The 24,303-nt window shown below is 60.6% G+C and overlaps 1 protein-coding gene across 1 annotated transcript; it reads left to right on the forward strand.

Annotated features, from left to right (window-relative positions):
- Positions 1-1,490: 1,490 nt before the first annotated feature.
- MUC4 (mucin 4, cell surface associated) lies at positions 1,491-9,671 on the forward strand (the record flags this gene model as incomplete). Its single annotated transcript, XM_082319043.1, has 12 exons — positions 1,491-1,632; positions 2,257-2,307; positions 2,971-3,110; positions 3,405-3,569; positions 3,855-4,010; positions 4,484-4,614; positions 5,467-5,555; positions 6,003-6,185; positions 6,662-6,814; positions 7,032-7,151; positions 7,447-7,488; positions 9,652-9,671. The coding sequence occupies 12 exons, from the start codon at positions 1,491-1,493 to the stop codon at positions 9,669-9,671; spliced, it is 1,392 nt and encodes a 463-aa protein (XP_082175169.1).
- Between the last annotated feature and the right edge of the window lie 14,632 nt (positions 9,672-24,303).

Raw genomic sequence — 24,303 nt, forward strand, 5'->3', positions numbered from 1 at the left:
GAACAGGGGCTTTGGTGAATGCCGAACTGTCCCCTCCATCAGCTCTTGGGGATGGAGCAGGAGCAGCCTCAGCACTGGGACCAGTGTCCCCGCCTGGTCCCGCACCTCCTGGCAGCACTGGGCTGGAGCCTGAACTCTTGGGGGCTGAAGGACCAGGAGACCTGCCCAGTGAATCCACCAGTGCTCCTGGGGCTGCTTACCCACCCCCAGGGGCTGTGGCCAGCCCCGTGTCTGGGGCAGAGACACCAGCGAGCCCCGACCTTGGTGCTGCCCAGGGAACACCCGTGCCTCCATCCCTTGGGGGGCTGCAACCATGGGGGACATCAGCTGGTGCTCCCCAAGGAGCAGGTCTCCCTGGAGCCAATGGACCAGGTGCCGGCTTGAACTCAGTGTGGGATGCTCCCAGCTCAGCAGCTTATGGACCAGCAGGACTGCCATCACCTGCTGTTGGGGACCAGCTTAGCACAAATTTGGAGCTGCCAGGAGAAGAGGGGCTTGGAGCTGGCACCGTGGAGCAGGCGCTGGGAGGAGTGGGCAGTGGGGCTGGGTTTGAACCATCCCTGAGCTCAGCTGCAGGCAGCGGGACGGATGCTGGGATGGATCAACTGCCTGGTGCAGGGTCCCCATCCGGTTCTGCCTCTCCCCGTGGTGTGGTCACAGCATCCTCCGTTTCAGATCCAGCCAGCCCGAGTGCCTTTGGAGGAGTGGGTGGTGCTCCTGGAGCTCTGCAGCCTTCACTGGGTGCTGGGCCAGGCGTCCCTCCTGCTGCAGGAGATGGGGCAGGTGAAGCAGCTGGTGATGGGGGGTCCTTGGGGCAGTCCCAGGCCCCTGCTGGAGCGGGACCAGTTGGTTCAGGAGTCTCTGATGGAGAAACGGGAGCCATGCTGCACTCTGCATCTTCCTCCACATCTACAGAGGGATCTTCATCACCTGGGATGGCTGGCGAGGCTGCCAACGGAGCAAGTGTTCCTGGAGCTGCTGGAGTCGGCGGTGGCTTGAGCACAGGCTCGGAGGCTGCTGGCCCCAAACAACCCACTGTGTCTGCCCCTGGTGTCCAGAACGGTGCTGATCTTGGGCTTTCTGATGCAAAACTGAGCCAAGTCAATGTGGTGGAGCTGCCTGGAGGAGCCTCGGCAAACAGGGGACCTTCCCCTGGTGCCAGCCTGGGAGACAGCACAGGAGCTATCATACAGATTGCATCGGGAGTGCTGGCCCCGTCTGCCCTCACCTCTCCCCAGGAGACGCAGCCCCTGGTCCCGGTGGCTCCAGACAGCAGCAGCACCTCTGATGGCACGGCCGCCTCGCTGGCTGCTTCTCTGCTTCTTCCTGGGCACAGGCTGAGCCCGGGGCTGGCACCCAACGGGGACCCCCACTCTGCCCCCGGCACCCAGAGCGGGAGCAGACCCCTGGTGCCAGGGGCACCGGGTGGGCTGGCAGGAGATGCTGGAGGTGCTCAGACATGGTCTCCTGAAGACAAGGTGGCCTCAGGAATGCCGGCACCTTTGGGAGAAGTGTCCCCCCATGCCCCTGCATCCCCCAACACTGCCCTGGCACTGCCTTCTGCTCCACAGACAGAAAATGCTGCAGAGGGGTCGTCCACCGGCCCCGGGCTTTCCACTCCGCTTTCGGCACGTGAGTCGATATTGGGATCCTCTGCAGGGGCAAGGGGAGAGTTGGGGGCTGCCACGCTGGGGGGACCTGCCCTGCTCCTGCCCCCCCACCAGCTGGCAAGCCCCGGGGTCCCCTCTAGGGATGCTGATAGTCCCATTCCAGGGGAAGCAAGTGCCATGCTCCCTGGAGCGATGGCAGGGCGAGGGGACATGGCTCGGCTCCTTCCTGGTGTGACTGGAGCTGGGGCAGCCATGGGGACCCCCCGCTCCCCACCGGGGGGGAGCCCAGGGCTCCTTGGCCTTCCTCCCACTGGGCTCGCTGCTGGCAGCCCTGGATCAAAGGTCCTGGGGCCAGGACCTGCCAGTGGCTCGTCACCCACTGCCCTGCAGCCGTTCTTGGGCGGCAAGGTGACCACCAGCCTGGCAAACAGAGCCCCTGCTGCTGGTCGGTTGAGCCTCCCTGCAGCCTTCCCAGGCCAGGGGGGAGCCCAGGGTGGGTCCCCAGCCACCGTGCACCCAGCCGTGTCCTGCAGCCCAGCCGCCGCCAGCCCGGCCCCGCCAGCCCCCCTCCCCGGGAGCAGGGAGGCACTCCCCAGGCCAGGAGCAGCCACTGTCACCTCCCGTGCATCGTCCCCTGTGTTTCCAGCTCTGCCAAGACGGCTGGTGGCCGCCCTGACCCCGCTGCCTGGCCCCACAGGTACGTGATGCTCATGGGACAGCCCAGGCTGGAGGAACACCTCTGGCCTCCTGACGGCCCGTCCTGGGGGACATTTGGTGCCCAGAGACTGAAGGGGTTATCTGGGGCCAGGACCCCCAGGGGAGACGCACCATGAGGAGCTCCTGCACATGAGCTTGCATTTTTGGCAGGCTGAGCCTGCCTTCAAGCATGGTCCCATCAGCTGGAAAACCCATCCTCTCCAAATGCTTTGTTTTATTTAACAGACATAAATAGGGAGCTGGAGGCTGTAAACATCTCTAGAAAGGGCTGTGGGCGTTTAATTCCTTGCCGTCCCCCAACCACCGTCCTGGACAATGTTTTTCTCCTCCTATCAGCAGTCCTTCAGCATGGTGCCCCAATGGGGCTGGAGCAGGAGGGGACAGTGACCACAAAGGCCATCACAGTGGGTTTGGGTCAGCTGTGTATGTGCAAGGCAGTGAAAGGAGTGGGAGCAAGATCCTGCAAGGGAAGGTGACATGCAGGGTGTCCCAGGCAGCTATTGGCAGTGTCCTCCCATCCTCCTGCTGCCCAGCCTGTCTCCCTTTGGAAGCAAAATCATTTCAGATCTTTGAGTTTTTGGCACAGACCAAAGGCTTTGCTGTAAGTGTGTTTTGGTGGGTTTTTTTTGTTTTTCTTTTTCAGTCGCAGCTGTGCCCCTCTATCGGTACGGAGCGAGGGAAAATGATCGGGAGTATGTGGAAAGGAAGGTGGATTTTAATTCTCCACTTTTCAAGCCGGAGACTGGATTCCCATTTGGGAAAACCCTGCACAACTCTCTCTATGTGAGTCTACCTTGGCTTGACTTGCTGTTGGGCAAGCAGCCGTCCCCCAGAAACCTGGGGGAGGCACCAGGGACCAGGTACCTGGGATGGGACCCTTGCAGGGACAAATCGATTGGGATGCTGCCGGGGTCTGTTTGCAGAAGGAGGTGACTTTGTGGCCATTTCAGCAGTGGTGGGTGGTGGCCTTTCTTGGGCATTGCTGAAAGTGGGCTTGGAAATGGGAGGGCTGCCACCCCCGTGTCAGGGCGTCCTGCTGATCCTGACCTCACCTGATGAAGTGATCCCTCTGCTCAGTTTACAGACAATGGACAAATCATTTTTCCAGCCTCGGACAACAGCATCTTCACATACCCCAGCCCTCCTCCCAGTGGCTTCAATGGCCGCGAGAAAGTTCCCATGATCGCTGTGTTTTGGGACAATGCTGACTTCTCCAGAGGTGTTGGCACCACCTTTTACCAGGTGAGTGAAGCCACCCGGGTGCATGGTTGCATGAAACACCTTTTGATGATGAACTCATCACCTATTCTGTGAATGCCCCTTGAGATGTGTAATTGATGGAGCCCATGAGCGGTGTTTCCCTTTTCTGGGCCAAATCTAAGAGCTGTTGGTCCCGTGTGTGTCACCTCTTGAGCCATCCAAATCTCATCCAGACCCTTAGACACAGTGCTCAATGAATGACCCCAATCTAGACCTGTCTTTACCCTACTGGGAGCTAACACAGACGTGGGTGTACCCAACCCACAGGAGTTCCCCACTCTCAACACGGCCAAGCCTCCGTTTGTCCGTGACGTGGAAGCAAAGATTCGGCGGTACCTGAGGTCTTCCTACTCCGCAGCCTGGACCCTGAAGATCACCTGGGAGAAGGCACCTGCCTACGCAGCACGGACTGACACCCGGAGGGTAAGGGGCTGATGGAGCTCAAGGGCTTGCTGTGTTGTCAAGAAAAACCCAAGACCCATGGGTGATCACCTTGTCCTTGCCTGAAAATAAGAACCAGTTTTGTGAACATGGTCAGTCTTGAAGAACGTGTTGCCCACGTTTTGGTGGTTTTCAGATTTTTGGGGGGGACATCTTTAGTTGAACTCTTCCTGCTCCGTAGAATCTTTCTGTTTAATGTGGTGGGAGTTTATTGTGCACCAGAAACACTGTTCTTCAGGAGCATAAAATTGGGTGAATTTGAGGCTTCTTATGGAACACCATCAAAGTAAAACCATCACATTGTCCATGCAAAATGCGAACCAGCCCAGGCTGCGTTTGCCTTGCACGTCAGGACCTCAGCCCTGCTGTTCCCCAGTGAGCACTGACCCACACCCCTAATTTTAAACCCAACAATTTTGCTCACTTTCTTACCTGTCTGCAATGCTTCTCCCCAGACGGTCACATACCAGGCCATCCTGACCACCGACGGCTTCAGGTCCTTTGTCCTGATGCTGTACCAGGAGGGAGGCATGCAATGGGATTACACCAGGCTCGCTGCCACCAATGTGCTTATCGGCTACACCAGGTACAGCAGGCTCAGCACCCTACCCCTGCCGCCTCCGAGCACCAGGCTGTGACCCGTCCTTGGCTCTGGCTGGTTTAATCCTTCCACTCACATCCCCTGAAGTGCCCTGCAAGGATAAGGGTAGCCCAGATAGGGTCTGCATGCCCATATAGCCTGACATATGGGGGTCTCACAACCAAATTTGCCCCGTTAGTGGCTGGATCATGCTGCAGCACGCTGACTTGCCAGGCTTGTTGTAAGATCCGCACATCCCTCTGGGGTCCTGGGCCTGCAGCATCCTGGTAGTTTGTGTGGAAGGAGTGGGGAATAGGGGATGTTTGCTGAACTTTGCACCAGTTGAGGGAAGGGATTTCCGCTGCTTGGCCGGAGCGGTCGCTTCCTGCCTCCTCGCATTATGTCTTGCCCCGTGCACACCGTCTCCAGGGTTTGCTCATTAGCTGCTTGCTGCAGCTGGGTAAGGAAAAGGTGGCTGGGACGGGAAGCGCGGGCGGCACAGGCATGTGTGTGTGCTTGCCTGTGCATGACTGCTTGTGGGTTTCTGCTCCGTATTGCCCTGCAAGATGCTGAAAACCATGGAAGCTGCTTGCGCGGATCTTAAGATGTCTGCGGGTTCGGCCCATGATGCAGCAGGAGTGTTTGCAGCACCCAAAGCTAACTGCACCCTGTAGATAGGAGGTAGTAGGCTGGGAGAGCTGGTGCCTTTGCCTGCCTGCCCCCGAAGCTGTGATTTGCGTGCTGTGGGGTCCCACCGGCTCGGGATCAGGGTCGCTGAAGGGTAGGCTGGGGCTGGGGCTGGGATAACCCCATCCAGGAAGAGCAACCCCTGATTTTTCCTCTTTCCTCTGCATGCAGTGGGGATGGCTTTTACCGCAATGACGACCTGACTCAGAGACCTCCAGCCGCTAAATATCGCCCTGACCAGTTCAGGGGCTACAACACAGGTAGTGCTGCACAGCCGGGGTGGGTTCACGCAGCCCCTCAGGGCGCTGGGGAAGGGCTGCACAGGGAGGGGGATGTTCCCAGGGGATGAAATCCACCCTGCCATTGTGGCAAGGCTCTCATTGAGTTCACCAAGGCCAGACTTTCCCCCCAAGCAAATAAAATGCTTCCCCTGGGTACCAGCTATGCCCTGAGGCTGAAACGTCCTTGACGTGTCCATGGACCCTTTTTGTTGCAACAGCTCTGTCCCAGGGCTTTCTTCTTCGGCAAGAACCTCTCCCCCTGTTTCCCTGCCGTTGGGTGGCTGTTAAGCATGGGGTCCCACGGCTGGGGGTCAACATAGGCTTAGATTCCAGCATTGGCATCACTCAGCTCTCATCTTGAGCCGAAACTGCCCCTGCAGTTCCCTTGGCCAGAGATGGCAAGTCATGGTTTCTCTCCCTGCTCAGACCTCCGTGGGCTGTGGATTTACAAGCTGGAGAGCCGTGTGGGCATCAACTACCGGCTGAAGTGCCTGGCGTGGATGCAGCAGCAGCAGCAGGAGACACGGGCATGGAGCCAGGGCCTGCCCGCCTGCCCCTGCTCCCTGCAGCAAGGGCAGCAGGACCCACGCTTCAAGAGCAGCCGGGGAGGCAAGTGGACACGCCGCTTCCCCACCCTCCTTGTCCCTGAGCTGTCCCTCCTCATCCCCCCTGCAAGGGTGGCTGGGGTCCCTCCTGGCTGGGTGGCCAGGGGACCCCAAGGAAAATGAGGGGGGGCTGCCCTTCCCTGCAGAGACCGGGAAAATGGGGAGGAACGAGGGCTGACCTGTCCCTGTCTTGTTAGACTGGACTCTTGTTAGAGCTGTCTAAGCTGTATGGGGACAGCGGGGATAGACCCTCCCCAGCACCAGGGTCTCACCTTGGGCAACCACTTGTATGGTCTCCATCAGTCTCTCCAAACCGCCTGTAGCACCGCGGGTGATGTGGTGGGAGTGGTGGGTAACAAGGAGCCAAACCCGGTCCCGCTCGTCGCCCTGGGGCAGGGATGCTGGCTGGGAAGAGCTGCACCAGGGCAGGGATGCTGGCCAGGGGGAGCTGTGCTGAGGCTCACTGCCACTCCGTTGCAGGCTGGTGGGCTGCCCGCATCTCCATGTTGCATTCCGCCTCCCCCAACCAGCACGGCGCCGGCATCCGCTGCCTGTACGACAGCCAGAGCCAGCTCATCGAGGGGCGGCAGGAGAGGTACTGGAGGCCCTCCAGGCAGGCCTCGCCCTACCGCGGTAAGCACAGCCAGCCCTGGCATCCCCTGGCTGAGGCTGGCATCGCTGTAGCCTGTAAATCATTTTAATCTCTGTGCCAACCTATTTCCTGATATGCTGTTGCCCTCGGTGGGAGCGTGGACCTGCCAAAAGCTGAGGCGAGCACCCTGCCTGCCCAGAGCCAGCCCATCTCCCTTTCCTCTCCCCTTCAGCCCCTTACTCTAATTTTTGTCTCCAGACCAGGAGCTGAAGTTGTACGACTGGTGCTGTAACCAGGCAGGCAGTGCCCACCTCTGCGCCCGCTACAGTGAGAAGAGACCAAAGATTGGCTGTGATGGATACCAGTTACCTGGCATGGGTGGGTTTGCAGCCCCTGTCTGCTGGGGCGATGCCATCTTGGTGCCCAGGGCTGGGGGGAACATCCCAGCCACCCTATGGTTAGGTAGCAAGAGCCCCAGGCAGATGAGGGATGGGTTCTGGTGTGCTCACGTGTGGGTTGTGCCGTGCCCTGGGCTGTGCGGGGTTGGGGGTGGGCATCTCCCTTAGCACATAGCCACGGGTGTAGTCCGGGGGTGAGAACACGGGGAGGGGAGGAGGATGGCAGCTAACATGGTTGTCGGTGTGAGCTGATGTGGGGCTTTCTTGCAACACAGGTTCCTCAGAGGAGGCAGAGAGCGACTCGGAAGAGCAGAATGGTGAGCAGGCTCGGGGGTTTCCTCTCCACTGGCTACTTCTCACTGTCCCCATCCTCCTGCATGGAAACTCCCTCGGGGCTCCCAGATCACCCCATGCCCTCGGGGAGGAGGTAGCCAGGCAATCCTTGTTTCTTCTTCTTTGCAGATGGAGAGGACAAGTAACTGGGGGTTGCACATCTGCAACATGGTCCAGGCCATGGCTGATCCTCTGAGTCCTTTGCTCCTGCTCATCCCATCTGTCGTCCTGCTCCCCCCAGCACCCAGCACCCCTGCCCACCACGCAGGGCAGCTCAATTGGCTGGTGCCTGCTGGTGCCTTCACTGGCACAAATTCATTTTTCTAAACCAGACTTGTCCCAAGAAGTCGGTTGCTTTAGTCGGCCTTCCCCTGCTGCAGCTGAGCGGGTGCCCATGGGCACCTCCTTGCTGGTGGGGAGGTGGGCAGGCACCCCCCACTGTGTCCACAATTCCCTGTCCTCCCTGCATCCCGCTATTCCTCCCATGCTGCGGGGTGCGGTTGGCCCCCCGGCACTGGGGAATGAGTTTTTGTACCTTGTGTGGGTTGACTGCGGCTGAGCCCCCGAGTGCCTCAGTGCACCAGGCTCGCCCCATGAGCCGGTCCTGTCTTGTCCCCCACCTCTGTCCCCCAGCCATCCCTCCCCGGGCGGTCCCCAGGCCCTGTGCCCAGAAGGGGCGAGTCTCCAGATCAAGCCAGAGTCTGCTTAATGCCTCCACTGGGTGTGCGAGGGCAAAATTCAACCCCATGATCAGAAACATAGGGAGAAAAATAATTTTTTTTGTGTGTAAGAGAGCACCTGCCTTTCTTAAAAAAAAATAATCCTTGTCAAATCTTGTTTGTTCAATAAAGCCTCCGAGGCATCTGAGCATCACTGATCCTGTGGCAGCCACATCCTCTGCTGAACCGGGGTGGGAGGCGGTGGTGGGGGCAGGCTGGGGATGGTGGCATCGCAGGGTGCTGCTGCCCTCCGAGCTGGTGCTGGGGAGTCAGTGTCTGGGCTGTGGCTGAGCTGGGTGCTGGGGCAGCGGGGCTGGAGCTGGCGTCTGTCGGTGTCTGACGCACCCTCCTCGGGCACAGCATCTTCCCTCAGCAGGGGCAAAGGGCTGCAGGGTGTTTGCGGGGACCACAGCCCGACCTGTGTGATCTGAGCTGCTGCGAGCAGTGCCTGGGCAGTGCACTGAGGGAGACTTGTGGCTTTGGAGCGGGAATGAAGGGATGGAGCAACAAAAAAAGCTACATCCATCTTCTCTTTGGCCCTGTGGATGGGACCAGCAAAAAGCAGGGACTCGAGAGCTCGGCAAGAGGGAAGCAGGGCTGGTGCACAGACACTGCAGGGTGCAGGCAACTTACTCAGCAGAATGCCATAATCTTTGGTTTATTAGATTTTGTTCCTAACGGGTTATAATCGCTGCATTGCCCAACCTGAGTTTGCTACCAGCGGCTCTCCTGGGTCCAGTTACATTGCACTTGAGCATATCCCGGTGCAGACACACTCAAGGACTATCCCGGTTGCCTCTGCAGGTCCTCAGGAAAAGGTGAAATCCTCTCGCTTTGGCCACCCAACATAAAACCAAATTTTTCATTCAAAAAAGCACCTCCTCCAGAGTGAATCCTCCCACAGAGACCAGACCCCAAAAGGCAGCTGCCCATCCTCTGCCTCCATGTGGGCGCCATTGCCGGAGACCCCGAGAGCGGGCGGCAGGGCTGGCAGCAGCGGCTGGCTCCTCCACGAGTCCGGAGGCGCCGGGGCAGGGCCGGTGGCACGCTAGGGCTGCTGGGGGGGCTGGCTCGGAGGCCTGATGTGGGGTCTCTGGATCCTTATCTGTAAAGGAGGAACAGGCCATGCCGAGCTGTCAACGCTGCACAGGCTCTGCTCTTCACAACAAGCTCAGACAGCAGAGCCGACCCCAACGCAAGCCAAAGCATCCTTGATGCTCTGGGACGAGGCACGGCTCCCAAGCATCTTTGAGGCACAGGGCTAGGACGTCAGTCCCCAGCCCACAGCCCCCCACCCCGACCCCTCACGGGGACAATAACCCCCGGACAGACCTGGATTGAGGGGTCGATGGCCTGGAGCTGCGGTTCCCACTGCCTTTCCAGGGAGTGGGAGTGGGTGGACACTGCCTGCTCTCCTGCTGTCCTCAGAGCTGAAGCAGAGAAGTTGAGCGGAGCTTGAAGATGACCAGGGTGAAGCAGAGCTGGGGTGGGGGGGTTCGCAGCGATGTACTCACAGGAGAAGGGCTGTGGCCTCCAGAAGGTCTCCTTGGCCCTAGGAGAGGGGGAGCAGAAAGGGGATGACATGTTGGGATGGGGGCTGGGAGAGCCCCTGGCTGGTCCTGGCACCTGGGTCAGATGGGAGTGGGGAGCAGTGACTGAGTGTGGGGGCAAGATGAGGCTACGAGATGAGGAAAAGCCTCAGCTGCTGTGCATGCGTGATATCTTGCCTTGCCACAAGTGCAAATGAATAGACGTGCTTCCCGGAGAGCCCCAGCTCCAGGGCCAGCAGGGAGCTGGCAGCAGGGGCAGGACACAGCTCCAACTGGTGCGGGGGACTTGGGGTGCTGAGCTTCCCATGAGCATGGATGCCATGCCAGGACCAAGGGCTGGGGAGGCGGTAAGGAGATGCTGGTGCTTCCACCGCAGCCTTGCACCTCGTCAGCCATCTGATAATTCCCTGCTCTGCAGGAGAGTAAGGTCCAATCCTGCAACCACCTTTTTCTTGCTCCAGATCAACTCTTTCCAGAGCAATGTGAATTGCATTTGAAGTAATTTGGATGGTATTCAAATTAAAATTATATAGAAAGCCTGTCTGTAATCAAGCACTGGATGAGATGAGGAAGAAATGCAAATATTCCTTGACACGGGGAAAAAGGGAAGGCAATGTTGAACCCACTGACATTATTGCACCCCTGAGCAGCAGATAACTGGGAAAGGGGCTGGAAGATGCTAAAAGACCACCCGGCTCAGCCCTGACCCCAGAGCAGACTCCCCCGACCCAGACCAGATGGGTCCCACTAGTGGCGAACCTTCCAGAGATGGATTTTTCCAGCAATTTTTCAGGCTGGCAAAGCTCTTCCTGACACCCAGCCTCCGTTCCCTGCCACACCTGCAGCACCCACCCCTGTGTGAGTCCAGCCCACGGCTCACCCCTGGTGCCGGCGGTGGCGGCAGAGGTGTGAGGCCAGGCAGGCGGTGGCGAACAGGAGGCAGAGCAGAGCCAGGGCTCCCACCAAGATGCTGAGGAAGGCGGCGAGGCTGACAGAGGGTCGCTCACACTGGGGGCCAGTGGGGGAGAAGATGGAGAAGGGGAGGCAGCTGCAGATGGGGAGGAAAGAGCAGTGATGCCATAGGGAGACGTGGCTGTGCACGGTGGCCTTGTCTCCCCCCAGCGCCACTGCTACCTGCACGTGGGCCCCTCGGGCAGATGCTGGCACCGGCCGCCATGCTGGCAGTAACCCATCTTGCAAGGGGAGATGCAGACAAAGCCAATGGTCCCTGTGTAGTGGAGCTGGTAGCCTTTGTAGCCATACAGACCGCAGGGGAAATAGTGCCTCAGCTCAGCCACCGTCACTGGGGAGGGATGGCACGGGTTTGGCCGTGCAGCAGTGTTGCTCCTTGATGCTTACCCAGGTCTCCCTGAGCTGGATCCGTGCCTGGGGTGGGGACTGCCACCCGCCCGCCTCCCCCGTGAGCGTTACCCAAACCCCAGGGCGTGCAGGGTGATGGGGACAATGGGGACAGTGGGGTGGTCCTCTCGGGCTCCCTGGCTTGGTGCCGGGAGCAACTCACGCTTCACCAGGTCGGTGATGTTGTCCCGGTGCAGGCGCTGGAAGAGGAGGTGCGCGCCTGCCTCCCGCCGCCCCCGCCGCCCATTGAAGGCGCCGGTGATGGCCCCCGGCAGCTCCTCATTCAGGAACCGGATGACGGTGCCACGGCTGTCGTAGGCGAACTCAGATACCACCACGAAGGTGAAGCCATCGCCATCTGTCCTGCGGGGAAAAGATGGGGCTGCTGGTGGAGCCATTGCTGCATCAGAGTGACCAAGCCTCACCGTGCCTCAGTTTTCCCATTTCGGGGTGGTGAAGAAGGGATGAGGCAGGAGATGGAAGGTGCCATGGAGCTTGTGTCTCCAAGGGTTTATCAGCATCAGGGCTGGAAAACCAGACTCTGGCATGGGGGAAAATGCCCTTTGTGTCCCAAACCCTGTGGCCCCATGCCCAGCCCTGCCCCACTGGCTCCCCGGGGTGGGCAAGGGGCCACTCCACAGCCGACTCACGTCTGGGTGATGTTGGTGTTGCTCTGGAAAGCCTTTACCTCCAGGGAGCCCAGGATGGCTGAGACCTGCGGCAGGGGGAGCGGGAGGGCGTGAGGGGAAGGCAGGACAGCATGGGCGCGGAGAGAAGCTGAAGGGCGATGCGGGCACTGTGGCCGAGCCCCAGGGGCTGCTCTGGCCTTTCATTCATGCGCTGGGGACCTGGCATATGGCCATGGCCACAGCCAGCATCACGTGGCTGACGCTGCCTCCCTCCGGCCCTGCGCATCCCCTGGATCCCTGGGGATCCCATGGGAAGGGGGCACATGGAGGCACGAGCACCTCAAGCTGCCATGCTGCCCGGTGTGCCAGTGCGTCCCCCTCCCCAACCCCATCCCCTCTGGCGACGTACGGTGCCGTTGACTTCCCCAGCAGTGGCGTTTCGCAGCGTCCTAACCCGCAGCTGAATGCTTCTCCGGGGGAGATCTGCTGAGATGAAGTCACAGCGGTGGCTCTGGCATCCCAGGCCCAGGGTGAGCAGGGTTGGGGTTCACACCCCAACGGGCACAGGCACCCACCTGCACTGGGCAGTGGCCGAAAATCCCCCCCCGCCACCAGGCAGCGCTGGTCGGTGAAAGCCGGGGGGCAGGCGCAGGTGGGGGCGCAGGTGATGGGGTGCAAGCGGCAATGTCCCCCGTTGCTGCAGTAGCCCTCGGGGCAGGAGCGGGAGCCGCAGGCTGAGCCACAGCCTGGCCCCTCACCTGCGGGATGGGGAGGCCAGGTCAGGTGGAGGCATGAGCCTGGCTGCAGGGACAGAGCCCCCATGCACTGATCCATCCACAGCCACTCGGTAATGCCTTTCTGCCAAGTTTTGTTGTTTTGTTTTTTTTTTTTTTTATGCATTAGGACTTTGAGTATAAATTCAGATTCTCAAGGAAAAGCCCTGCATCCCCTCCTCCCAGCTGGAGCCTTTTGCCCTTGTGAAATCCCAGCCTGCATTAGAACAGGAGCAAAACCCATCACCCCAACCCCATCACAGCCATCTGAAAACAAGATTTTATTTTAGCCCCCCAACCTCAAATGTGCATCTGAACTTAGATGGGATGAGATTTTTTTTTTCTCAAAGACAAAAATTGCATGGGAAAAGTTTCCCTTGCCAGCAGATTAGTGAGATCTGCAGCCTGGGAGCATGAGGGGTGGCTGGTCTCTGGTCCCTTCTGTTAAGGACAGCAAGGGCTTGGGTACAGAGCTCAGCCAGCTCCCTCTCCTCTCCAGCCAGTTTGGGTCCCATGGGAACTGTCTTCCACGGAGGCCCAGGAGGTGATGGGGACAAGGACCATGCCCACCAGGGTGCCCGTACTCACCTTCCTCGCCAGTCAGACAGGAGCAGGCATAGCTGCCCACTGTGTTGGTGCAGGTGGTGTTCCCCGGGCACACCGTCCCCTGTGCGCACTCATCGATATCTGCCGAGGCAATGCAGCTTGGCACCGGGAGAAATACCTCAGCCAGGGTCCCGCAGGTCCCCCGGGTTCCCAGTGGCCATGGTGAGCCCTTGTCACCTGAGCAGTGCCGCCCGTCTCCAGTCAGGCCAGCTGGGCACGGGCCACAGCCGGCGTGCAAGTCGCAGCCCACGCCGGGGAAGCATCCCTGGGTGCAGGGGTCCGGAGGGTCCTGGCAGAAGGGACCCGAGTAGCCATCCTCACATCTGCAGGCTGCCAGCTGGGAAGGGGACGGTGACACCGGCTTAGGGGACACAAGGAGGACAGGTGGACAGAGAATATGGCCGTTGCGGAGGAGCTTTCTGGCGCACTACCTGCAGGGAGGACCCCTCGAGGGTGATGGTGTCGCTGTAGTCACATTCCTGGCTCCTGCTGCAGCTGCAAAGGGTGAAGCGGAGCTGGAGGAGGGCGGTGAGGTTGTTGGACCCAACAGCCTCCAGGTTGATGGTGAGCGGGGCGATCCTGTGGGGCTCCCACGTCAGGGTGCCATTCTCTGACGGGGGAGAGGTGGGAATTAGAGGAGCTGGCAGAGGAAAGGGGCTGGGTGGCCAGTGTCCCCCCATCCCAGCTGCCCCATCTCTCCTCCCTTACCCGATATGTTGAGCTCCGGTGAGAGGTGGGGGACAAAGCGTGCGCCCGCCCCCACTGCACGGTACTGCCTCCTGACCCTTTCTGTCCTGAAGGCCATGAGCGATGCATCACCGGTGATGACGGGAGGGAAGGCGTCTGAGGAAAGAGCAGCCCAGCACACAGCTGGTTGTTTGCTACATGGCCTTGTCACCCCTAGGCTCTGAGACCCTCCTGGCGAGGATGGGACCCCAGGCAGTTGCTGCCATGACCACCCACCGACAAGGCCCTTGTGTTGCACAGCATGGTGGCATCTCCCAGGCTTGGAGACCAGCCAGCCAGGCAATACAACTCAGAGACCTTGGTGGCAACTATGCTGCTGGTGGCATCTCCCAGGCTTAGAGACCAGCCAGCCTGGCAATGCAGCTCCGAGACCTTGGTGACTTCTCTCCTGCCTCACACAGAGCAAGAGAGCCCAGGGAGGGAGCAGGACACTGCCTGGTTACCCAAGCCGTGCCCTCTTGGAGGTGAGGATCTGCTCCACTTACTGAGTACTGTCTTCTTCTTCTGGAGGTCAGCTGTGAGGCTCTGGGTGGCCAGGCCCAGGGCCACATCCCCTGTGCTCAGTGAATCGTAGATGCACTCCTTGCTGCCGTGGCACTGCGAGACTGCCAGCTGGTACTGGCTTTCATTCTGCCTCAGCTGAGACAAGAAGATGGGTGTGAAGTTCATTACTGGTGAGTCCAGAGGCTGAGAAAACAGGCTGTGCTCTCCAACAGCCCCTGCAAGAGAGCACACCATGGAAACGGCCTTGGGTTTTTAAGGTTGTTATATTTTAGGACTCATTTCCATGGAGCAGTGAGGAGACCAAAGGGCTTCCCTGGCATCACTTTTGCTCAGGCAAGTGTCTAAATGTCTCCAGCCAAAGCATGGCCAGAAGGTGCAGGGACAGGGGGCTCGTCAAGGTGGATCCCAAGCCTGGACTTACAGGTCATCCCATAGCTGTAGATCTCCTCCTCGCTGCTGTTCACAGGGACGCTGGTACCGTTTGGCATCTGGAAGTCATTTGCGGGGTTGTGGTCCCAGACACCTGGTGGAGCATCACCAGAGGACTGGATACCCCATGCTGGGGTTGACCTGCCCTCTGGTGCTGGCTGGTGATTAGTTTAGACCCAGGGGTCCCTGCCCTCACAAGCATGTTCCCCCAGCATTTTCCAGCCTGCTTTAGGATGGGAAGGGGACTTTGCACCCCAGCTCTGCAGCAGTGCCAGGGGTTCTCACCCAGGAGGCCCTTGGTGCTGTTGCGGTACTGATCAGGCAGGCTGCAGACCACACTGAGGATCCTGGAGGCGGCCGAGATGGAGATGGCGATGGCCCCATCAAAGACAGCCGTGATGGCAGAGGCGTTGACCAGCAAGACACCAGGGCTGTAGTACACCTTGGCATCCATGTCTGCAAGAGAAGGAGAGCACAGAGGGAGAGTCCACGCAAGGCTGGGGTCTGAAATGATGTGCCTGAATTTGGGGAGGGGAGTGCTCCCATTCCATCACAGCTGAGTCAGAGACAGGGTGCGGGTGGGAGGCGCTTGACGGAGCTCAGGATGGCTGCCCTTGCACTGGGCAGGGCTGGTTCCCATGGGATGGGGACACCCCTTGTCCCCCTCCAGATACATTTAACATTTAACAGCACATCCTGCTCACCTTGGGAATAGGAAAACTGGATGGTTTCGTCATTCAGGAGTACTTGGATGTCATCCTGGCTCCCCAAGACCCACTCAACCTGCAAATCATGGCAGATGTTCCAGTCAGTCCCTCTGCTCGTCCCTTCCTGCCGTCCCCCCATGCTGGGGACACTCGAGCTAAACCCTGTCCTCCTCCAGCCCCAGCAGAGAGGCTCAGCCCTGGGGGCCGTGTTGGTGTGCTGTTCACCCCAGTAAACACACGCTAAAACAGCTTTGATGGTTGCACAGAAGAGGACAGCAAGCTGCCCCCCGTCACTGCTGGCATGGGGCACGAACAGGCCACCACCGCTGCTTGGCTGACCATGGCAGCATGGAGAGCTGTGCTGGTGGGCTCCAGGCTCTGAGTCCCCTCCTCACGCTGCTCAGCGGCTGCTTCTGGTGACACCAGGAGATTTTGCTTACTGAAACAGATGTGGGGAGCAATTCTGCAACGCAAGGAAGAGTACGTGCTTGTGCTAATGTGTCCGGAGGACACGGGTGGTTGGGGCAAAGGGTGTGCAATGAAGAGGGTGGAGCAGAGCTCCAGGGCCTTGCTGGCCAACTTGGAAGAGGTGTTAGAGCTGTGTCTCGTTAGTCTTAGTCCAACCCGCTGCTATTAGTACTTTGCTGGGGTTGTGGGAGGTGGCAGGAAGAGGAGAGAGGATGCTCCTCGAGTCCCGGCCACTTCTAGGTGATGCAGAGGTGATGCCCAAGCTGCCAGAGGGGTCTCTCCCATTGGAAGCTCAAACTGATACCCAGGTCACTCCTACTCACTGTTGTGGTGGTGGCGGAGATGTACTGTGCAGCGAAGGCCACGAAGTTGGTGGCCTGGGCCGTGCCAGTCCGGGCCGTGCGCCCATGCAGCACAAAGCTGGTCCTGGCATCGCTGGCCAGCAGCAGGACAAAGTCCCCAAGCCCATTAAAGGTGTAGGTGAGTCCATCCAGGGTGGTGATGTGGGGGTCCCCGAAGGCACCAGCTGGAGTCCAAGGAGATGGAGCCATTTTGCGGGGACGAAGAAAAACAAATGCTGGTGTAATTGCACAGAGGAGAGCAGCCCCCGGTGCTGTGCTGGGCTCAGCAGTCCCCACCAGGATGCTGCCAAGTGTGGTTAATGCATGGGGTCCGCATACGGCCGTGCCACCCTGGCACAGGGGAGGTAGAGCCCTGGGGACTCACCCGGGGTGGGCGGCACATATCCCTCGCAGCCAACCCTTGGTCTCTTCTCAGCAAACCTGGCACAAAACAGGGGCTTCCCCACACGCCGGCAACACCAGTCGAATGCCTCCAGCTCCCTGTCTGCAGAGGAAGGCGGCTGGGTGCTGGGGGTGTCAGGGTCCCCGCTGCGCCTGCAGAGCACTCGGTGCTCAGGGTGTTTTAGGGCGAGGGAGTGCCAGTGCCCACTTACCAGCGGTGGGGCGGAAGGGGGGGCTCCATGCTCGCTCCTGCCAGCCTTCGAGCAAGCTCCCATCTTGGTACAGACACCGCACCCCGGCTCCGGCCGGGCTGGGGGACGCAGTGCGCAGCATCCTCACAGAGGCATCTGCCAGGTCTGAAATGGTGTGGGGGGATCACGGCTGCCCCCAGAGCAGGAGGGGACCCCCTGCTGTCCCCCCACCCCACGGCTGGCCCTGAGGGGCCGCGCTTGGCACCTCTGCTCCAGCGGTAGCGGAGATCCAGCTCTGCCTGGGGCTGGGAGCAGGGGCATGGCAGCAGCTGGCCATTCCAGGCGGCCGGCGCTGGCTCAGCATCCAGCCACGCCAGGCACTGCAGCCTGTAGTTCACCTGGGAGTGACTGTCCAGCCTGTATATCCACAGCCCGCGCATATCTGGGGGAGCAACCAGAGAACAGCACGGGTCGGCTGGGGTCTCGCCTTGTACGGACGGGGATCCCGTGGGACAAGTGTCCCCAGCCATTGACCTCACACGAGGTCTCCAGGCTCCCTCTAGAGCTGGTGTGGCTGTGGCAAGCCGCAGCAGGACATGGGACACCCGTGCTCTGCCCTCAGTGGCCAGACCTTGCCCAGTGGCTTTGCTGACCCATCGCCTCACAGGGACACATGCTGGGGACATGCTCCCGGCGCAAAGCACATGGCTCCCTCCATCCCCACCCACCCTGAGGGCTCCCCCAGTGCCATACCAGTGCCGAGGCTGCTGTGCTGGTCGGGTCGGTACTTGACAGCTGCTGGCTTTTGAGTCAGCTCATTATTTTGGGCATAGCCATCACCACTGTGGGAGAGAGGAGGTTTGGGGTCACCCTCCCAACACAACCCTCCTCCACTCCCTGTAGAGCAGCTGGGGTGGGAACTGCTGCGTTTTGCAGGAGAGAGGGTTTAAACGGGACAGGGTTGCTCTGAGGGTGGGAGCTGGGCTCTCCTGGGAATAATGTCTCCGATGGTCCCAACATAGTGCTGGGAGAAATCCCTGCTGTGCCAAAATACAGCCACACATGTGCACAGCACCTGGAGAAGCCGATCAGCACGTTGCCTGCAGCCAGCTTGGTGTAATCCCACTGCATCCCGCCGTCCTGGTAGAGCAGCAGGGCAAAGGAACGGTTCCCATCAGTGGTGAGGACCGCCTGGTAGGTGCTCGTCTGTAGAAACCCAAGGCACCTCCTTAGCACCTCCAAAGCCTCCCCTGCTCTCCCCGCAGCACAGACTGAGGCGGTGAGACCCGAAATGCCCGCATCAAGCTGCGGGAGACCAGCAGCCCAGTCCTGCCCCAGCCATTGCTGGTGACAGTGCCCTCCATCGCCTGGGTCCCCCACTGCTCACCCGAGTGTCATCCCGCTGCGACGGGTATGCTGGAGCCTTCTCCCACGTCACCTTCAAGGTCCATTTTGCGTCGTAGGGCGTTTTCAGGTATTTCTCAATCTTTGCTTCCACGTCACGGACAAGGGGGTCTCGGGTAGAGCTGAGGGTGGAGTACTCCTGCCAGTTGGCAAAAGAGAGGGTTAAACGGGCGAGCTGGGAGCTGGGCTCTCCCAGGAGAACATCTTTGGTGGCCCCGACCTGGTACCAGGTGGTGCCAACACCCTGGGAGAAATCTGCGTCGTCCCAAAAGGCGGCCACCATCGGCGAACTCTCCCAGCCGCTGAAGCCCCAGGGAGGTGGGTTGGGGTTGGAGGGGGTGTAGTTGTCCGTGGGTGGGAAAATGATCTGTCCATTATCTGTAAACTAACCAAAATAACTCATTATTTGCTGGCATCCCAGGCAGCTCCTGGGATGGCTTTTAGCCTCCATGGGTGAGCAGCAACCAGCCATTTTAAATTGCAAAAAAATTAACATTCGGATGAAATTCAGTTTCTGCTCCATTTCTGTGGTTTTTTTTTTTTTTCTACTAAAGAGGCTGCATATCCCTTATGTCCTCAGTGAGGGGAGAACTCACGTAGAGAGCATCCCGCAGCAACTTCCCGAAGGGGAACCCAATCTCTGGCTTGAACAGCGGGGAGTTGAAATCCACTGTCCTCTGGATGCACTCTTGGTCCCCTCCCTCTGTGCCGAAGGGGTAGAGCGAGGCCGCCGGCACTGGCACAGGCAGGAGATTAATCAAAAAGGTGAAAAAAATGTTAATGTCTGCTCCATCCTTTCTGTGGCCAGGGCAAACTCGCCTGCTTGCCACCGGGATGCTGTGCCTGCACTCCCTCCGACTAGACCAGTGCTCTGATGGCTTATAACCTAATTTTTAACCCAGTTTTCAACTTGGAATAGGATGTTGTCAAATGTCCTATTTCACCTTTCCCCATGAATCTGGCAGCCCAACGTGCAATGCAGATGAGTCACCCCAGGCCAAGCTGTACCCTCAGACATCGTGGTCCTTTGTCGGCTGACAACCCCTTCCTGCTCCTTGCTTTGGGAATAAGAAAAATCTACTTACTGATAAGCCCATGAGTGGGTCGGGGCTCAGGGGTAGGATTTCTGCGGCCAGTGGTGGTGTGGGCAGATGTGCTTGGTGCTGTGGCTGGTCCCCTCTGTGTCTCAAAGGCAGGAGCCAGGGTGGTGCCAGGGCTGGTGGTGACTGGTGGTCTCCCCGGTGCCACGGTGCCTGGGGCCAGGAGACCTTCTATGTCCTTGGCTGGGCTCACTGGGGCTGTGGGTGCAACAGCCACGGTGTGGCCTGCAGTGATGGCCACGGTGCTGCCTGCAGCGGTGGCCGCGGTGCTGCCTGCAGCAATGGTTGTGGTGCTGCCTGCAGCAATGGTTGTGGTACTGCCTGCAGCAGTGGCTGCGGTGCTGCCTGCAGCGATGGCCACAGTGCTGCCTGCAGTGATGGTTGTGGTGCTGCTTGCAGCAGTGGCCGTGGTGCTGCCTGCAGTGATGGCCACGGTGCTGCCTGCAGCGATGGTCGTGGTGCTGCCTGCAGCGATGGTCGTGGTGCTGTCTGCAGTGGTGGCCACGGTGCCACCTGCAGCAATGGCCGTGGTGCTGCCTGCAGCGATGGCTGTGGTGCTGCTTGCAGCGATGGCTACGGTGCTGTCTGCAGCGATGGTCGTGGTGCTGTCTGCAGTGGTGGCCACGGTGCCACCTGCAGCAATGGCCATGGTGCTGCCTGCAGCGATGGCTGTGGCACTGCCTGCAGTGATGGCTGTGGTGCTGCCTGCAGCGATGGCTGTTGTCTCCCGCCAGGCAGGTGCCCCTAGAGATGTCCAGAAGCCGGGAGGCGATGTGCTCGCTGCCTGTCCCATGGCATTGCTGCTGACAGCTGTGGGAGAAGTGGCTCCTGTTACCGGCTCGGCAGGGGTCTGTCCAGCTGCCGGCTCCCCAGTTGTACCAACACCAAGCAGGGATGAGGGGGCTGTTCCTGGCTCCTCTGCTGGGCTGTGCGGGCTGGTGAGGGATGAACCGGGCACCGCGGCGGCAGGGCTGGGACCAAGGATGCCCCAGGACCTGGCAGTTGTCTCCAACGAGGGGGTACGAACAGCTGGGGATAGGACAGGTTGCCCTCCGCCTGCCTCGTCGTGCGTTACAGTGAGGGACAGGGCACTGCTGGTGCTGGCAGCCTTCACCGTGGAAGCTGGCACAGCTGCGGTGGCCGCAGTCACCACAAAGATCTCCCCGCCGGCTGAGGTGGCTGGTGGGATGGTGTTGCTGGGGATCACGCTGGCAGCTGGTGTTGTGGCTGGGCTTGTGCCAGTGGTGTTGGAGACAGGCACATGGGTGCTGTTGGTGTCGGCTGGGGGTGCTGCACTCTTGGCGCTGCTCTCAGAGGGGGCGGTGTCCGCCCAGGCGGTGGTACCTCTGGCACTTGACCGGGACGCGGCTGGAGTCTCCCATGCGTGTGTGTGGCCAACACCCAGTGAGGAGATCCCGGTTGTGGGCTCATCCTCAGCAACTGGGCTGGGAGCCCTCAAGGCTGGGTCATGGGTGCTATCAGTGGCCTCAGGGGATGGCCTCGGGGTGACGTGGGGGCTGTGAGGAGTGGAGGCACTACTGGAGACAGCAGAGGGGGGTGTTGTGACCCTGTTGAGACTGGCATCACCTGCTCCTGCTGCTGGACCAGTGGCAGCGATGCTGGGGGTGATGGAGGGTGCCACCAACACCGCATGGGTGTTCCTGGGGACAGGAGGGGACACACTGACATCTGGCTCAGAATTACTGTAAGCAAGGCCGGGGGAAGATGCTATAACTGGCTCCGGAGCTGTGGGTGACACCATGCCCACGATGGCCACTGCCATAGGGCTTTTGCTGCCCGGGGTAGAGCGTGCCAATGGGGTGGCATCTCCAGTACCTAGCTCAGCCACTCCAGCCATAGGAGTGGGCAACGCCAGGGGCAGCCCTGCAGCCCCATTCCCTGTGGTAGGAGAAGCCGTGTCCATGTCCAAGTCCATGCCCGTGTTCGTGTCCATGGCAGGCTCAGCAGTGTGATAGATGTGGTCCAATGCAGCCACACTTGGTCGAGCAGTGACGCTGGCTCTGGCAGGGGGTGATGCCAGTGGGGCTGTCCCCAGGATGGTGTCACTGTTGTGGGGGGTACCTGTCGTGGCACCTGCCCTTGTGTTTTCAACCAGGGTTGAGCCCAGAGCTGCCTGCGTGGTGCTGCCATCTCCTGCCAGCTGGGACCTGCCCCCGCCTCCCTCCACAGCTGCGTTTTCGGGGGGTGGCGGTGTCACGGGCTGGGGTGTCTTGCCAGTGGTGGCATTGGCCAGCACTGGGCTGGGATTAGCCACGGCCAGTGGGGCTGAGCGACCGCCCCTGTGAGCCAGAGGGGGCAGATCCATGGGGGGCCTGGTTTCAGGAGCATCGGTCCCTTGGGCAGGTGGCTCTGGTGATGGCCCAGCAGTGATGAGTGCGTGGCTGGGAGCTGGCCCTGCTGCACTGGCACCTGGCTTCTCCTCCGTGCCCACCTCCAGAGACGCCGTCCCTACTGCTTGCCCCATGGTGCTGCCCTCAGGGTGGGGGTCACCTGAAGCACCCATTGCTGACGGTGGGGTAGCCGGGGACAGTGGGGACATGCCTGCTGCCATCTCTTGGGGGATGCTGGATGGGGGCACCCCCAGAGCCATCCCTGCAGTGGCACTGACTTCCAGAAGAGGGGGGACGCCTGCTCGTGATGCCACAGGGATGCTGGCTGCTCTAGGTACCACCAGGGTGCCTGGCACCGCTGTGCCCATGCCTGGTGCGGCGCTGGGTGACCTCGTCTCTGCACCCAGAGCTGTCCCACGTTGGAGCCCAGCCTGGAGCAGTGGGGCTGGTGCAGGTCCAGGGGTGACACCAGTTCCCAGGGGTGCTGAGCCCACAGTGGGACCAGGCTGGCTGCGGCTGGGAGATGCATCAAGCACAGCTGGGGTGGCTCCAGTGTCCCACAGCATTGTGGTGGCATTGCCACTGGCCAGCGATGCTGCTCCCATCTCTGTTTCACTAATTGGAGTGTTGCTAACGAGGGAGGATGGATGGGCAGCTGGCCCAGTCCCAATGCCATACCCACCAAGGGAAGATGTTGGTGCAGCAGCAGCTCGAGGGGTCCTGTCTGGCTTCGCTCCACCAGCTCCTGTGAGGGACAAGGATGTGGCCACGCTGGGTCTGGCTGGAGGGGATCTGCCTGCAGACACCTCTGCCGTGGTGGCCCCAGGGTCTGCTGAGGGGATCTGGGGGAGCAGAGACCCCATGGAGTGCACAAAAGGCCCTGGAGAGGGACCACCAGGGCTGTCGGGAGCTGCGTGGGGGGACAGCCTCATGTTGAGCCCCGCTGGGGTGGCCTTGGTCTCCAGGGAAGCAGTGCCTGCTGCGGCTCTGGCGCTGGGATCACTCCTGACGGATACCAGCTCAGCGCCGGTGCTTCTCAGAGCTGGGAATGATGCAGTAGGAATGTGCTTTGCAGCGGTGACATCCATCGCCATAGCTGGTGTGCCCAGAGATAGCGCAGTGGCCTGAAGGTGGGTGACAGCATTGGCTCCAGGCAGCCCATCTCCAGCAGTGCCGGGCGTTGTTCTGCGGCTCGGGGGAAGCGTCTCTCCTGTGCCTGGCACAGCACCATCAGGGAGCCGGGGTGAAAGGGCTGGAGGCAGCTGAGTGGGGGGCACAGCAGGGTCCTGCAAAGCATTGTGGCCGGTGTTGGAAAAGGCACGTGTCCCTGCCTCTGTAGCCTCGTCGATGCTAAAGGTGGCAGAAGAAAAGGTGACCTTTGCCGAGGATGCGCTTGGGGGTTCTGCAGAAGGTGGGGCCACCATCCTGGCTCCCTCTGTGGCTGCATGGGGGGGACCCCCGGGGAAGCCAGCAGCAGGGCTGGTTGAGGCTGCTGCCAGCTTCATGGGGCTGCCCGTCTCCTGAGAGATGCTGGCTGCTGTGGCTGGAGGTGAGGTGGCCTCGTCCAGCCCCGGCGTGACTTCATGGGACGGGAGCACGGCGGTTGCGTGTGACTCAGCAGAGCTCTTGCTGATGCTGGAGGATGACATCCCTGTGCTGTGCTCATCCTGGGGGAGCGATGTCACTGTGGTCCACGCTGTCCCTGGCATCCTCTCTGCGGTGACAGCATCACCCAGCTGCACCAGCTTATCGGCATCAGTCAATTTGCCGGTGACTGAGGAAGATGCTTTTGTCCCTGCCACTGGTTGAGCAGCCAGGACATGTGCCCCTGCAGGGGACAGACCTCCGCCTGGTGCTGGCAGGGCACCTCTCAGTGCACCGGCAGCACCCATGGGTGGCTCGGCCGCAGTCCCCTCTTGCACAGGGACAGTTTTTCCGGGCACTGGCCCTCCAGGGATGCTGTCCTGAGCCACTCTGGACACTTCCACAGCCTGCTTGGGAGCAGTGCTGCTGTTTGATGGTGGTTTGCTTGTCGCAGTTATAGCAGGGATACCTGGAGCTGGGGATGATGTGGCTGTGGCTGGCCCAGCATCACCACCATCCGTGGCAAGCCCCACCGCATGTACCATTGGCGCGAGGGACGGAAACTGCCCATGCTGAGCGGTGGTGGGAGCTGGAGGGACGCCGGTCGGGTGGCTGGCAGTGCCTGGAGAGGAGACCCCAGCCCCTGCCTCTCCCTGGGGGCTGTCTATCATTGCCGGACCCCCGGAGAGAGCTGCCGCGCTGGGAGGCCCCCCCTGCTCACCACTGGTCTTGGCTGGTACCAGCGCTCTCGCCGTCACCTGCAGCACCAGGCTGCCTGCAAGGTGAGACAAGGTGGCCCCAGCTGGATCAACCCCGTCGCGGCCCCAGCAGGCAGGAACCTGCCTGTAGCCAGCTGCCTGCTCGCCTTACCTGAGCCGTGGCTCCCCGTGGAGGTGGTCCTGCTGGCAAGAGAGGGGTGCTCTGGCTGGGCAGCT

Source organism: Platalea leucorodia (genome assembly GCF_965183815.1).
Source record: "Platalea leucorodia genome assembly, chromosome: 8".
NCBI lineage: Eukaryota > Metazoa > Chordata > Aves > Pelecaniformes > Threskiornithidae > Platalea > Platalea leucorodia.